Genomic DNA, 13759 nt, shown 5'->3' on the forward strand with positions numbered 1-13759 from the left:
TGCGAGAGAAAATATAGAGAGCCTCAAAGCAGTAAATTTTTGAGAGAAAAATAGAAAAGAAAACCTCATAGTGAGTATGAGAAGAAAAGTGAGTACTAATTTGTGAGTGTCGACATATTAAAGTTATACAATTGTTGCATTGTGTGAGTGATCCGCCCAAGATGACTTTTGTAATCCCATTAATATAGTGGAAGATTTTAAGTGACTTAAGCGTCCCCTGATTTTTACCTCAGATAGGGTAAGTGGCCTAAACGTCCCGTGATTTTTACCTCAAAAAGAATAAATGCCCTAAACTTCCCGTGATTTTTACCTCAAAAAGGGTTTTCCATGCTAAAAATTATTGGTGTTATTTATAATCCTCATGCGTAGTATTATTTTTTCCAACAACAATGGAGTCAAAGGGTGTGCACAGTAAATTTGGATTACCGATTTTAATTATTAGCGATATATAAGTCGTTCATCCAAGTCAACTGTCTTCTCTCTGCATGTGTTGGAAATTAAGACAAGTAAACAAAAATGCAATGGACATCAGTGTCGGCATTTTCACGCACATGATTCATGTGAAAATCGTGAGTCTCACATATCCCACATGTGCGTCTATCTTATCATTTGAGAGAGATAGGATGAAAAACTTTGTGATTAAGACTGGTGATAAGCAATAACTATATGGACGAATGATCAAAGGGGCTGCTTTGGGCCAGAAGTATTCCCACACTTTTCTTTGGGCTTTAAAGTTTGTTGGGTAGCGAGTGGCCATAACCCACCTCTTCCCATATTTTTGGGCTTGGTCCTTTCTAGCGTTTCTTTTTTTTGTATGTGCAACATTATTATGAAATCTGAAGTATTTCCTTCAATAATGATAATGTCATTGTTAGGGCAACAGCAATTGCCCCCCACCTTTTTTATTTGAAATATTGCATATTTGTTACTTTTGGTCACGGAATAATTTGACCTAAGTAAATAGTTTGACCCGAAGTAGAAAACTATTAGTGTGAGTTAGATGAAACAAATTTAAATTTTGATATCCAATTTGAAACATTTGAAAAATGGGTTCCCAAATTAAATTAGGTCAAATTATTCAATGACTAATTAAAAGTGCTATTACGCTCAACACTTTCACTTGGATTGTAAAACATTTGCTCGTTCATGATTAAGTGAGTTTCTCATTGATGGAGGTAGCTTATGCCATCACAACCAATGATCAGAAATTCATCATCCTCCGTTACAACCACCTGTCGAAATTCTGGCTGTGTAGTAAGAGGAGAAGGAGAACCCTGAGGGAACTTCATGTCCCAGTCCCCAAGGGCTCGAGAAACAGATAACACTCCATTGAGATATCCATCATCTACGTATCCACCCAATTCTTCCACAGGTCTCCTTTCCAGTGGATAAATAGGCCTATGGTCTTGAGACATATCTATTGCCTCTCCTTTATGGCATAGAACTGCTCGACAGTCACCAGCATTGGCCACCATTAATAGTCTGAAATAGAAAAGAAGAGGATCAGTCAACAAGAAGAACCAGGAAATAAAAGGATACACATGGTGTCAAATATATATACGTAATTACAAAACTAAGCAATAAGCATAAAAATCATCCGCAAAAGACTATAGAAGATGAAACTACCTTCCAAATACAAAAGCAGAAAGTGCAGTAGTCCCAGAGGAACTGCTCACACTGCAGTCATCTGCCAAAGCTAGATCAGCAAGAAGAAATGCTTGACGCAAGGTGTTTTCAACTTCTCCCACAAAGACATTATCAACTTCAGATGTCTAGGGAAAGTTGGCATCTTCGAAAAACAGTCTCATGACATGCTTCCTGATATAGGATGCTGCTTCAGGTCCTCCATGACCATCAAAAACCTGTAAAATACATCAAATCTCACTTAGAAAACAAAATCAGTAACAACTAACAACATATGCAGTGGTAGTACCTAAAAGGCTGAAAATTAATTATCCCATAAAAAGCACTTGGCTTGGGAAACTCAAAGAGCAAGCCATAGTGAGTACATAGATCATTTATCTGTATATGCTCATCTTCCATGTATCTCCTGGGATCGATGTCAGCAAAGCTCCCAGAACGAATGTTGGGGACAAATTGCAAGATCGAGGATTCATGAGACACATCTGGTACCTTGTCCGTAGAACTTATGGTAAAAGGAAAGCAATTTTGAAATAGGTTACCCACTTGAAGTATTGAATTGTCAAAACTAGTAGTTCCGACTCCATTAAACGAACCATTGAGTAGGAAAAAACAGAGGAAATAATCTCATCAGCAGAATTAACACAGTATGACATCTAATTTTGCATAGATGTAATAATAGTAAAGTTGAATGACAACATCTTTATGAATTGGAGCTACACTATTAAAAATGAGTATTCAAGTAGATGTTGAGGATCTCATACTATCTACAACTCGCAGGACAATAATTTCATCATAAAATCCTCAGGTAGTTGTATGTAAATAGAACCTCAAAGAGGGGGAAACTCAAGTTTCTTTCTGCCCGAGCTCATATAGCGTCTAATTAACCATGACTGGGGCAGAACCTCATCAACTCATACCAGTCTGCAAAATAATTAGATGGTTTGATCCTCAGTTAGACAATGTACCCTTTTGAAAGTTACACAACTATCAAATTAGTATTTCAGGGGGTGGAAATTCTACCACATATTCAAACAGAAATCAATTCAATTTACAGAAACAAAAAGACTAAGCAAAAAATTTGATTCACAACACTTCCATATCCAATAGACAAAAACCCCAAACCCATAATCACAAACTAATAGAAACATGGTTGTAAACAGGAAAGACCAAAGAACTCACCAGGGACGTAGTCGATAATTCAGGGAGACAGGTTCGGGGACGCGAACTTGATCGAATTTCCGGGAGAGATCGAAACGACCTCATCGATCTCACAAACATCGCTTCCATTAGCGAAGACTTGAACTTCCAACGCAGTGACGCTCTGTTGACTCACAACCTCTGCTCCAGCTACCATTTTCTCTCATAACCAGTGTAAGAATCCACAAAAATATCAAAAATCGGAAACACACCCACCACAATTTCAAAGACTTCAATCTCTCAACAACCACAAGAGATATTTTCTCAACTTGGGTTTTTTTCTCTCTGTCGCAATTTCAAGTTCGTTCGTTCAAACCTTCAAACGATCGCCAATGACGGTATTGGCAAGTTGCACATGAAAAGAGAGGGTAGGAGTAGGAGTAGCTGCATCATTTTAAAATGGGGACCGGTAAATCGGTGGCTGTATGTTGGAATTTCGGCTTGACTATGGACACGCGTGCGTTTTATGGCCTCTTTTTTTTTTTTTTGATTATCGTGGGTGTCCGGGCCAGCTTTACTTCACCTCGACTAATCCCACGGGCCCTGAAGTTAACGACCATGTAAGCCTCCAGTGGCCCTTTGGGGGCTCGAACCTTGGACCTGTCAGTGTAACTGTCCAGGTCTTACCAGCTGAGCTACCCCTCAGGGTTTTAAACTGTGTCGGGTAAGCTTTTTTAAGTGACTGACCCCACCGCTTTTACACGGCCCCATACTCCAGAAACCCCCCAGGGATTTTTTGGAGAGGCGCAGTACCACTTTGCTAATAAGAGGACTCGAACCCGGTACCTCAGTTAGCCATGCCGCCTGCGCTTGCCGTTAGGCTAAGACACAATTGGCGTTTTATGGCCTCTTTTGATATAGGAGAAGATTGCATTCCCAACGGATCTAGGAGAGGTACTATGCACCATTTTGTTGTCCTAAATTTTTTCTTTTGAAAAATCATAAATATGTAGTATTTTGCGATAATTACCTCTGAAGTCCCAAACCATTAAATCTTTTGTAGATACGACCTCTTATCCACTACGTCTTCCGTGACCCCATCACCTACACATCCTTCTAGCCGAAGAACAACCCCAGTAACTCACACAATCCCAGTCGAGCTTTCCATCGAATCACCCATCCCATTCGAGTCCTCCACCGAATCACCCATCCCAATCATCTTCCATCTCTATCAACAATCCCAAAACGAGGTCGTTGTAGTAACCAAGACCCAATCCATCTGCAGTGCCTACTCCAAATGCAAGAGAAAGTGGACGTTCGGAGCAGTGAGAGGGAGAGGCTCAGAATGAACGAGGACTTGATGGCGAAAGAGAATGAGAATGATTTTTTAAGTCGAAAAGAGCAGTTTTTTTGATTTACGGAGTAGATTTATGAGAGTAGTTTTTTTTTTTTTTTTTTTTTTGAAACTGATGGTTCACAGTTCATTTCAAAATCCACGATTTAACCTATTTATTCCCGATTCAATCTCTCAAACGGTATGGTAGGAGCAAAAAACCGATTGTCCCGCCGATTCACGAGATTTCCGATTTGACCGGCGATATGGTCTTGTTCTTAAAACTATGATATAGAGACATAAGACATATTGATTGTTTGGCAACAAACAAGATGTATTGATAGTGAGCTGGGTTTGAGTGAGCTTTTGGGTTAGAATAATAGGAGGGTTGGGTGGACTTGTAAGTTAAGATAATAGTTTAACGGATTGGGCTAATGCCACTGGGGGCCTCCACATCATCCCTTACTAGAGTTAGTGGAATTTTTTTTCGGGTCACTGAGGTCCGTGCCTCTGGTGACTATAATGTACGCCCACCCGCCTTTGGCTACCACAACCAATTTTACCGTCCCAACCAAAACTTCTTTCACATAAATAATAGTATACACAAAAGCCACGTTAAAGAAAGACCTAATATTAGTGAATGGCTTCGCATTGAGTGGCTTCATTTGAAAACGTTTGTTTTCGTAGAGAAAATCTGGTTGTCTAATTGGTTTGAAGGTGTTATGGGCACCTGAAATTATTAGTAGGTGTAAGAGCAACTTCGATGCCACTAATCTTACGTGTTAGCCCAACCATCATAAATTTAGGCCTACCAGAAATTTGGGCTTCAACTTCAAAATCCGGTCCAACAGTGGCATGCCAAAAGTATAGTATATGACAAAAGAGAAAGTAAAATAGTTGGCTTGGCTTTATTATGAATATGAAAAGGGGAAAAAAAAAGAAAGTAGAAAAAGAATGGACAAGATCCCTTATACTTTTTTTAATGGAAGAGGAGGATATTATATAAGTTTTTTTTTGATCATGGGTCTAAATTTTTTTTAATTTCACACAATAAGTTGGATCAAAACCGTGTACTATCTACGAAGACCTTTCTAATTTATACCGTTTGGCGAATTCTTCAAAGAAAGATTGGTGATAAAAACTTCTTCGTCACGACTGAAACTATGAATTTAAAGCCCGTTCAAAGGACAAGAAATTCCCTTTTAATTTTTCAAAATTGAATAATTCAATGTTGACATGGACAAGTTGTCAAGTGCAACTTCAACCAGGAAAAAAAAAAAAAAAATCACCGTCAAAGTTCTAAAAAAGTCGACAAAAACCATGTATAAAATGCATGGATTCGGTCAAATAAAGCACATAATGTTGAAAAAATAAACATTGTGTTTGTGTTTGTTCTCATAACTACTACTTCTACCTAGAAGAACAAATAAACAATCTTCACGAGATTCATCTCGATTGGAGAAAATATGTTAAGAAAATACTTGAGTTTCCATGATTAAACCTACCTGTACCTGCCTTTCATAAAGAAATGGGTTTTGAATTTTATATAATGGGTTGGTCAGTGGGTTCTCTTTATTCAACAGACAAAGAAAAGTTTGAAAGTGGAAAGAATGGGGTTTGAACGGTCAAAAAGAGGGAGTGGACACTGTTGAAAGTGAAAGAGATAAAATAAATGTCTGGTTTCTTTTGTGGCGTTGTTGACTGTCATCAAACCCCACCTCCACCACTCCTCAAAAACCATTCATTTTCCGTCCTCCTCAACATTTTTCTCTGTCGTTCTTCTTCTTGTTCTGTGTAGCAGAGCTTTGTGTTAAGTGCTTCTGCCAAGACCCATTTGCGTGACTGGGTTGATGAATCCATCATTTTCGTTTGCTTTATTCCGTAGATTTGAGACCCGATCGGTGATTTTTTTCATCTTCTATTTCTTGTTTATGTTTCAGTTTAATGAATTTAATTCTCTGTCTGCATATTTAGTTTCTGGGTCTGGTTCAGTACTTATCTTTTTCTCGATCTGTGTTTTGAGATCCTTCCTTCTGTTTTGGGGTTTCTTATTTTGCTCCTCTGAAACTAAATTTGCTTTCTTTGGTTTAATGGTTAATGAGGAAATCTTCAGATTCGATGCTTTAAGGGTCTTGTACATCTTTCTTTTTTCCGCTTGTTACGTTTTTTCCTTATTAGTTTAATTCCGTAGCATTTTTTGCTTTGGTATTTTTGGGTAATTTAGATAAAAATGATAGTTATGGTCCTAAAATGCAGATGGTTTTTGTCTCCTTTAACGAGAATTTAAAATGGACAGTACTTTGGTGTTAGTACTTAGCAGATCATTAATTTAAGCAATGGTGATGACCTGTAGTTGCTTTTTAGCATTCTGTTAATAGGAACCTACTTCATGGTTGATTGTCCTTGTGCACCTGTGTAAGACTAGCTTTAATGATCTGGGTATCCTATGGAAATAAAGGCATTCATCTACTGTAATTTGCAAGAAGTTGCCACTGATTTCATGCTAAAATTGGGTTTGTTTTGTATTCCAACGGAACTCTGTAAATTTCTCGTTTGTAAACTTTTATGGCCATGACTTGTTATTGAGTAGTTTTCACTTATTACCGAAGATAGGCAAATCTCTTAAGGGTCCACATGAATGAGTTTGGTTGGATCCTCCCTTCTCAAGGAATGTGTCATCGTCATTGCCAGCCTGTGCCTTGAATGTCTGTCATTTGCACTGGAGAAGTGGCACCTTATAATGAGGACTAATTTCTGTGTTTATGTGACTTCTTTTATAACTTTTGGCTTAAGTATCTTTGTGTAAGTTCATCTTCTTACAAGCTCGGGTCATCGCTTACAGGATTACTAAAGCATGAAAGCTAATTGTGTTATTCTTTGTTTGTGTTGTGCAAATGCCTGCTACTATCTGCTTCTCAGCGTCTGTCTATAGTCTATACATACGCATACAGACACTCACACATATGTAAATGTGTCTTTGGTTTTGCATTGACAGAGCTCAAATAATATAGTTATTCCTTCTGCAGGTGAGCTATTGATTGTTATATTAGGTGGAGGAGTATATAAGGTGACTTTGGAGGAGAATCTGCTCATTTCTCTTTCTCAGGAATGGCATCTGTTGGTGTAGTGCGGGCTTCTGGATTTAAAGATCCTATTGGTAATGCTATTGGTGTGGACAGGTTACCTGATGAGATGAATGATATGAAAATCAGAGATGACAAGGTAAATGATCCTCCTCGTTACTTGTTTCCAACAACTGTTCTTTGTTGAATATTTTCGATTTTCAATGTTAGTTTTCTGAAAGCAATTGATGATACAGGAAATGGAAGCAAATATTGTTGATGGCAATGGAACGGAGACAGGTCATATAATTGTCACAACTATTGGTGGCAAAAATGGGCAGCCAAAACAGGTTAGTCTCATAAGTTTCTCTGTCTTGTTTGAGTAGATTTCCGTGTATTGAATGCTGATCAGATTTTGATTCGAAACATGTAGACCATAAGCTATATGGCTGAGCGCGTTGTTGGACAAGGATCTTTTGGAGTAGTCTTCCAGGTTGGTTGTTGATTAATACTGGGCACTGCTTGAATGACTTCTTGGATTTGGACATTCAGTGCATGATTAGGCTGGTTCTGATGTAGTTATTTCAATACACTACTGAACTCGTTTTTATGCCTTTGTGTGGATATGCAGGCCAAATGTTTAGAGACCGGTGAAACTGTTGCTATTAAAAAGGTTCTTCAAGATAAGAGGTACAAGAACCGTGAGCTACAAACAATGCGCCTTCTAGACCACCCCAATGTTGTTTCTCTCAAACACTGCTTCTTCTCAACAACTGAAAAGGATGAGCTCTACCTTAATTTGGTGCTTGAATATGTTCCTGAGACAGTCCATAGGGTGATTAAGCACTACAATAAGATGAATCAAAGGATGCCACTGATATACGTGAAACTATATTTTTACCAGGTATGACTTGTATAAATGTCACTGGTTCCTTTCTACTATGCTCTAGACCAAGTTACTCTCAAGCTGCCTAGTCAAGAATCAAGATACTGTTTAATTGGTATGATTTAGATTGTTGACATAATCTAAATCATGGAGCGATATTTGATTGCTGTTTCCCTTTTTTGCTGGAACAAGAAAGTCTTTTCCTGGCCATTTGTTAGCATAATATACTCTGGGTATCTCTTGTACAAGCGCATGCGACTGTGCATAAAGTTCTTGATAACTTCTTTTAGATACTATCTTGGACGCAAAAAGCTAAGCCCAACTAGTTTAGATTCTATTTAGTTTGTCAATACCTTGAGATTCTTCATATTTATCCGTAGTGGGATTCTATATCTTGTGTACCTTAACCATCTCCCTTTTGTCGAGTTTCTACAATGTCAAGCACAGTGTCCCTCCTGTAACATCCAACTACTCCAGATCCAGCCTGTGTGCTCCTCCCGATGCTGTAGGAAATTGAAAATTAAAAATCATAATAGGCAATCTTGGAAGTGAAATTTTTTCATGGATAGGTAATATCCTCATCGGGGGGTGCTCGTTTGGATGAGTATCCAAGGGCTGATATATTGTTTCAGGACAACACTTTGAGCCTTCAAGCTTAGAACATTCTTTTATGGGTCTAGTCATTTATATGAAGCCCTTAAAATAATATGTAAATAATAAAATTATTCCAACGTGCTTATCTCAACATTTTATCAATATGCACTTTCTAATACTTGGTTATGTTGAATTTTAATCTTATGATTTTGATGCTTACATCAAGTTTTAATGTTTTATTGTTGGTTGATACAGATTTGTAGGGCTCTTGCTTACATTCATAATAGCATTGGTGTGTGCCACAGGGACATCAAGCCTCAAAATTTATTGGTATGTAAAAACATGGAGCATGTTAGTAATTCGGCATTCACCAATGTTTTGCTTTTCCTTTTCTCCTTCAACATGTATATTTCATTTGTGTATGCTGGAAATTCTGAGGCTCAGATTTCTGGTTTCTGTTAGTGAATTGCCCTGGTTTCTTATCTCCTATATTGTTTAATCACTCTTACAAAGTACCATGTCGACTAATGAATTCCTCATTGTCTTAGGTTAACCCACATACACACCAGCTAAAACTATGCGACTTTGGAAGTGCCAAAGTTTTGGTATGTAACTATAGTGTCTTAATTTTTTGTTGTATTTTCTTTTTGAACAATTATATATATTCCTTGCTAATCTGGTGTATCTTTCTCAGGTGAAAGGGGAACCGAACATTTCTTATATTTGTTCTAGGTATTATCGAGCACCAGAACTCATATTTGGTGCAACTGAATATACATCTGCAATAGATATTTGGTCTGCTGGCTGTGTTTTGGCTGAGTTACTGCTTGGACAGGTAGTTAGCTTCATTGTAATGGTTCATTCCTACGGGACCAAGTTATTATTGACATTCAACTAATCACAAACTCTTTTGTTGATGCCAGCCTCTCTTTCCTGGTGAGAGTGGAGTCGACCAGCTGGTTGAAATTATCAAGGTAATACAAGACATAAAATTCCTAACCAAACTGCCAGATCTTTATCATACAATGCTTTTGAAGCTGCATCTATGTGCTTGATTAAGTTTTTAGTTGTCTGATAGTTCTTACATCACTTAATGTTCTTTGATGACAATTCTATTGTATATTGATTATAAGGGTCTTTCATGTTATCACGTACATCTGGATACCATAACTGTATTCTTCATTTCTTTTCCCCTGCTTGTTTGCCATGGCTAATGAGCATAGATTCATCTACCATCATGTTATCCACCGCAACTGCTCTGTTGTTTATGTATTTTCTTTTGTGGCACTTGTGCAGGTTTTGGGCACACCAACTAGAGAGGAAATTAAGTGTATGAACCCAAACTACACAGAGTTTAAATTCCCACAAATTAAAGCTCACCCATGGCACAAGGTATTCAAAATACCAGTTTGTTTGTCTACTCTCTAGGGACGTCTGATAGATTTTTCTAACCTATAATCTACGATTGTCAGATATTCCACAAGCGAATGCCCCCAGAGGCTGTGGATCTTGTATCAAGACTGCTGCAATACTCTCCCAACCTTCGAAGCACTGCTGTGAGTACAATTTAAGCTCTTCCGTCTTTCTTGTTCTCTTTTCTTTTGGGGGTTCTATATATCTATATATGGTTGCATATATTTTTCTATTTTCTTTCGTTGTCGAGCTTCATAGTTGATACTTTTCGATTTGAATGCAGCTAGAGGCCTTGGTTCATCCCTTCTTTGATGAGCTACGTGATCCTAACAGCCGTCTACCTAATGGGCGTTTACTGCCCCCATTGTTCAACTTCAAAGCTCATGGTAAAAATTATTGCTGAAATGATGGTTTACGATGTTCCAGTTTCCACTGAAATGCATAATTGATGTAAATTGTTAACCCTGTTACGATTTTGTCAGAGCTGAAAGGAGTGCCAGCGGAGATGCTGCCACGGCTTATCCCAGAGCATGCGAGGAAGCAGTGTGCTTTCCTTGGGTTATGAATGATGTTGGTCTCTGTCTAGTTACTGCTTTCAACTTCAACCTGCTGGAAAATGATAACAGCTGTAGAAAGTAGCTGTTTCTAGTTTACATGATCCTACCAAAGCTGTGTTATATTGTCATGTTCACTTGTTCTTTTATTCCCTTTTTTTCTTCCTTCTTGCTGATGCCACATAGATAGTATGTTCAGATGACACCCTATGATTTATTTTATTTTTCGATTTCTGTTTTCGGTGGTTATGGAACTGTAGTTATAGTTGATAACAGATTGTAATAATGTATTTAGGCCCGTTTGATTTCAATGTAGTGCAATTGTAATAGGAATCCTATTACGCGTAATCATAATATCAAGTTAGTTGCAATGCGCCTGTTTATTGCCAGTGAAGGATAACTGAAAACTCTGTTGAGGATACAACCACTCATTTCTTTGAAGTGGAACTTAATTTCTTTCATATGATCAAATGCTGTATTATATGTCTTCTGATGTTTTCAGACACCATCTTCAACCCTAATGCCGATCGATCAGTTATTGTTCCGAAAACATACCTTTTGACATAGTTATGGGAAGACACCTTAGGAATCTGCTCACAGGATTGAGGGAGGATTTACATTGGTGGTCTTAGCAGTATGGAACTGCAAATAAAGCTTTGTAGTCTGCACTGAACCATGATACCTAGTGCTAGAGTCAAGAGAATGTTATAACATTAGAGAATGTTATAACTAGGACTAAGAAGAAATCTTTAAGAAAAAGTGTACGAGAATCTGAAACAAGGAAGGGGGGGGGACCCATTGAAGACATAAAGCACTAGCTTTGATGGATGGATGTGGTGATGAGGTGGGGGGTGTTGCACTTGCAGAGCCTAGCCTAACTATATATAATCACAAATAAAAACAAATGTGTTAGAAGAGTAGAATGCTATGAAAAAGGTCTCGGCTTGTGTACCAAACTCTTTTCAATCCCTTCATAGTAGATATAAAGTTTAACCCTCGGACTGGTTACCTTTAAGGCTTTAAGAAAGATTATTCCCTTGAACAAACCAACTCCATGGGGAAGGGACCAAGGGTAGAAGAGAAGATCTGTGTGCTTGCCTTATTGTTTTGAAGCAATCTCGTGAATTTCAGTGGCTTTTATCCAGCCATCCCAAATGATGAGATGAACGCATACGATTTCATATAATCATATGGGGTATACGATTTCACATAGATCATGTGCGTTCATCTCAATATTTGAGATAACTGACACAAAAAACACTGGAATTCTTAGTATTTTCGGACACTCTATATGTGTGTATATATGCACATGGGCTGCTGCCTAAAGTTAGAAAGAGATCATTTTGACCACTATGACCATGCCTCGCATCAACCCACTAAAACAAAATTTATAGTTATACTCCAATTAGAATATAGTCTATAAAAAATGACTAATGAAATTGAAGTGGCTGATTGAGGTTCAGGCTCCCCCACCCATATAATGGGAAGAGGCAAAAATTGAGGAAGAGGAAGACAATATCAATATCAGAAGTGATAGGGATCCTAATAAATTAGATCTTAGTGATTAACATGTCTTCATCTGATTCAATCACTAAATTTTGTGAGCCCTTACACTTACATCAATCAATGGACAAAATGAATTGTTGGGATGACTGTGATTTCATCTACTGAGATCCCTAACATTTTTGTATCAATCTATTAGGTTTAAGCAATACTTCTAAACTCCATTTGTTACAAGAGAAATCAATCTTTTTGCAAAATTAAGAGTTTTGCGGTGTTTGTTTCGATGAATTTTCCAAAACGGATTGATTTTTCCTTGAAACGATATGGTGTTTTTAATCGGTTTGATTTGTTTGTTAAACCCTATTAATTAACGAAACAAATTAAAGATAGTAATTTCATTATTTGAATAATTATTTTGGGTCAATACACACAAAGTGACAAGAATAATCTTACCTTTCAACAAAGGAGACGTAGCAGACACAAGGTCCTAAACAATATGGGTTCCACCCTTCCAGGTGTTGTGGTTGAGACTTGAGAGGCCCATCCAAATTCAAGGAATTCCAGGAAATATGCATTCAGGCCCCCATCTATCCAGAACTAGAAGATATTGTCATTGCAAGAAGTGGAATTCTGGATTGGTTGATGATGAAAATTACATATTTACCAGTTTGGCACATTTCCAAACCCAACTTGGAACCTATCATGATTCAAGTCTTTAGAAGTTCTCGGAAAAAAGACAAAAAAAAAAAGGTCCTCTGGAGTTCAGAGCACCTTAGGTTACTATATGTGTGTGTGTTTTTCTAGGGGTGGGAAAAAAAGGGTTTTGGATCGAACAACATCACATGTTTACGAAATATTTATATGTTCGGACATTAACCCAGATTTGATTTCAAACGTACTTAATTGATCGTACCCGGATTAGTTTAAATTCTGACAAGTAAATCGGATAATAAGTTAATCCAAGTTAGGGTCTGCACAAGATTTATGTGTTTGGACCCTGATCCGATTTTAAAACGGAAATTTTTTTATGTTTGGACTCAGATTTCGGACATATAATTTATGTCAGAATTTGGTTTAATCTAGGTCAAACAAATTCGGTCATTCAGACTAGACAAAGTTTTGTCACCCCTAATTTTTTCATTTTCTTTTCTATTAGAATGCCTTGATTTTAATTTGTTCCAATTTATATTATAACAATATTTTAAAAATTCTAATACTACGTCGCGTCACGGGGCGGTATTCATTAAAAAAATTTAACCAGAAAATAATAAATAAAAATCTACATGACATATATGTTACTTTTATTTGCTCTACAAAAAATAATAAAACTATATTGATTATAAACTAACTTGATTATTAAAAAAGAAAAGTTAGTGATGTCCCAAATTAAAGGTCATGACTCATGAGTAATTGAGTAGAAATAAATTAAGGGCATAAACGTTTTTCAAGTGGGGCTGCTGTGTTTAATTACATTATCATTAACAACTCGACAAACATGCCCTTTAGACAGCTCACTAAGATCAAATTCGGGTTGAGCTGGGTTAGACACGCACAAACCTGCCTGACATGGTAGTTGAACCAATGCTCAACGCAAATTATTCGAAATAGCAAGACTAGCTTAGAATCGAACACC

General features: G+C 37.4%; 1 protein-coding gene and 1 pseudogene across 1 annotated transcript; one reads left to right on the forward strand and one right to left on the reverse strand.

The window, feature by feature from the left end:
• Positions 1–1143: 1143 nt before the first annotated feature.
• Positions 1144–3293, reverse strand: LOC119982642 (annotated as a pseudogene).
• A 2499-nt stretch (positions 3294–5792) lies between these two features.
• On the forward strand, positions 5793–11012 carry LOC119982828 (glycogen synthase kinase-3 homolog MsK-3). Its single transcript, XM_038826405.1, has 13 exons — positions 5793–6015; positions 7141–7336; positions 7434–7526; positions 7610–7669; positions 7808–8080; positions 8912–8986; positions 9205–9261; positions 9351–9491; positions 9580–9630; positions 9953–10048; positions 10129–10212; positions 10353–10455; positions 10552–11012. Exons 2-13 carry the CDS (start codon positions 7223–7225, stop codon positions 10632–10634), a joined length of 1230 nt encoding a protein of 409 aa, XP_038682333.1. The 5' UTR covers positions 5793–6015; positions 7141–7222; the 3' UTR covers positions 10635–11012.
• Positions 11013–13759: the final 2747 nt, after the last annotated feature.

Source organism: Tripterygium wilfordii, chromosome 17 (assembly GCF_013401445.1).
Source record: "Tripterygium wilfordii isolate XIE 37 chromosome 17, ASM1340144v1, whole genome shotgun sequence".
Lineage (NCBI taxonomy): Eukaryota > Viridiplantae > Streptophyta > Magnoliopsida > Celastrales > Celastraceae > Tripterygium > Tripterygium wilfordii.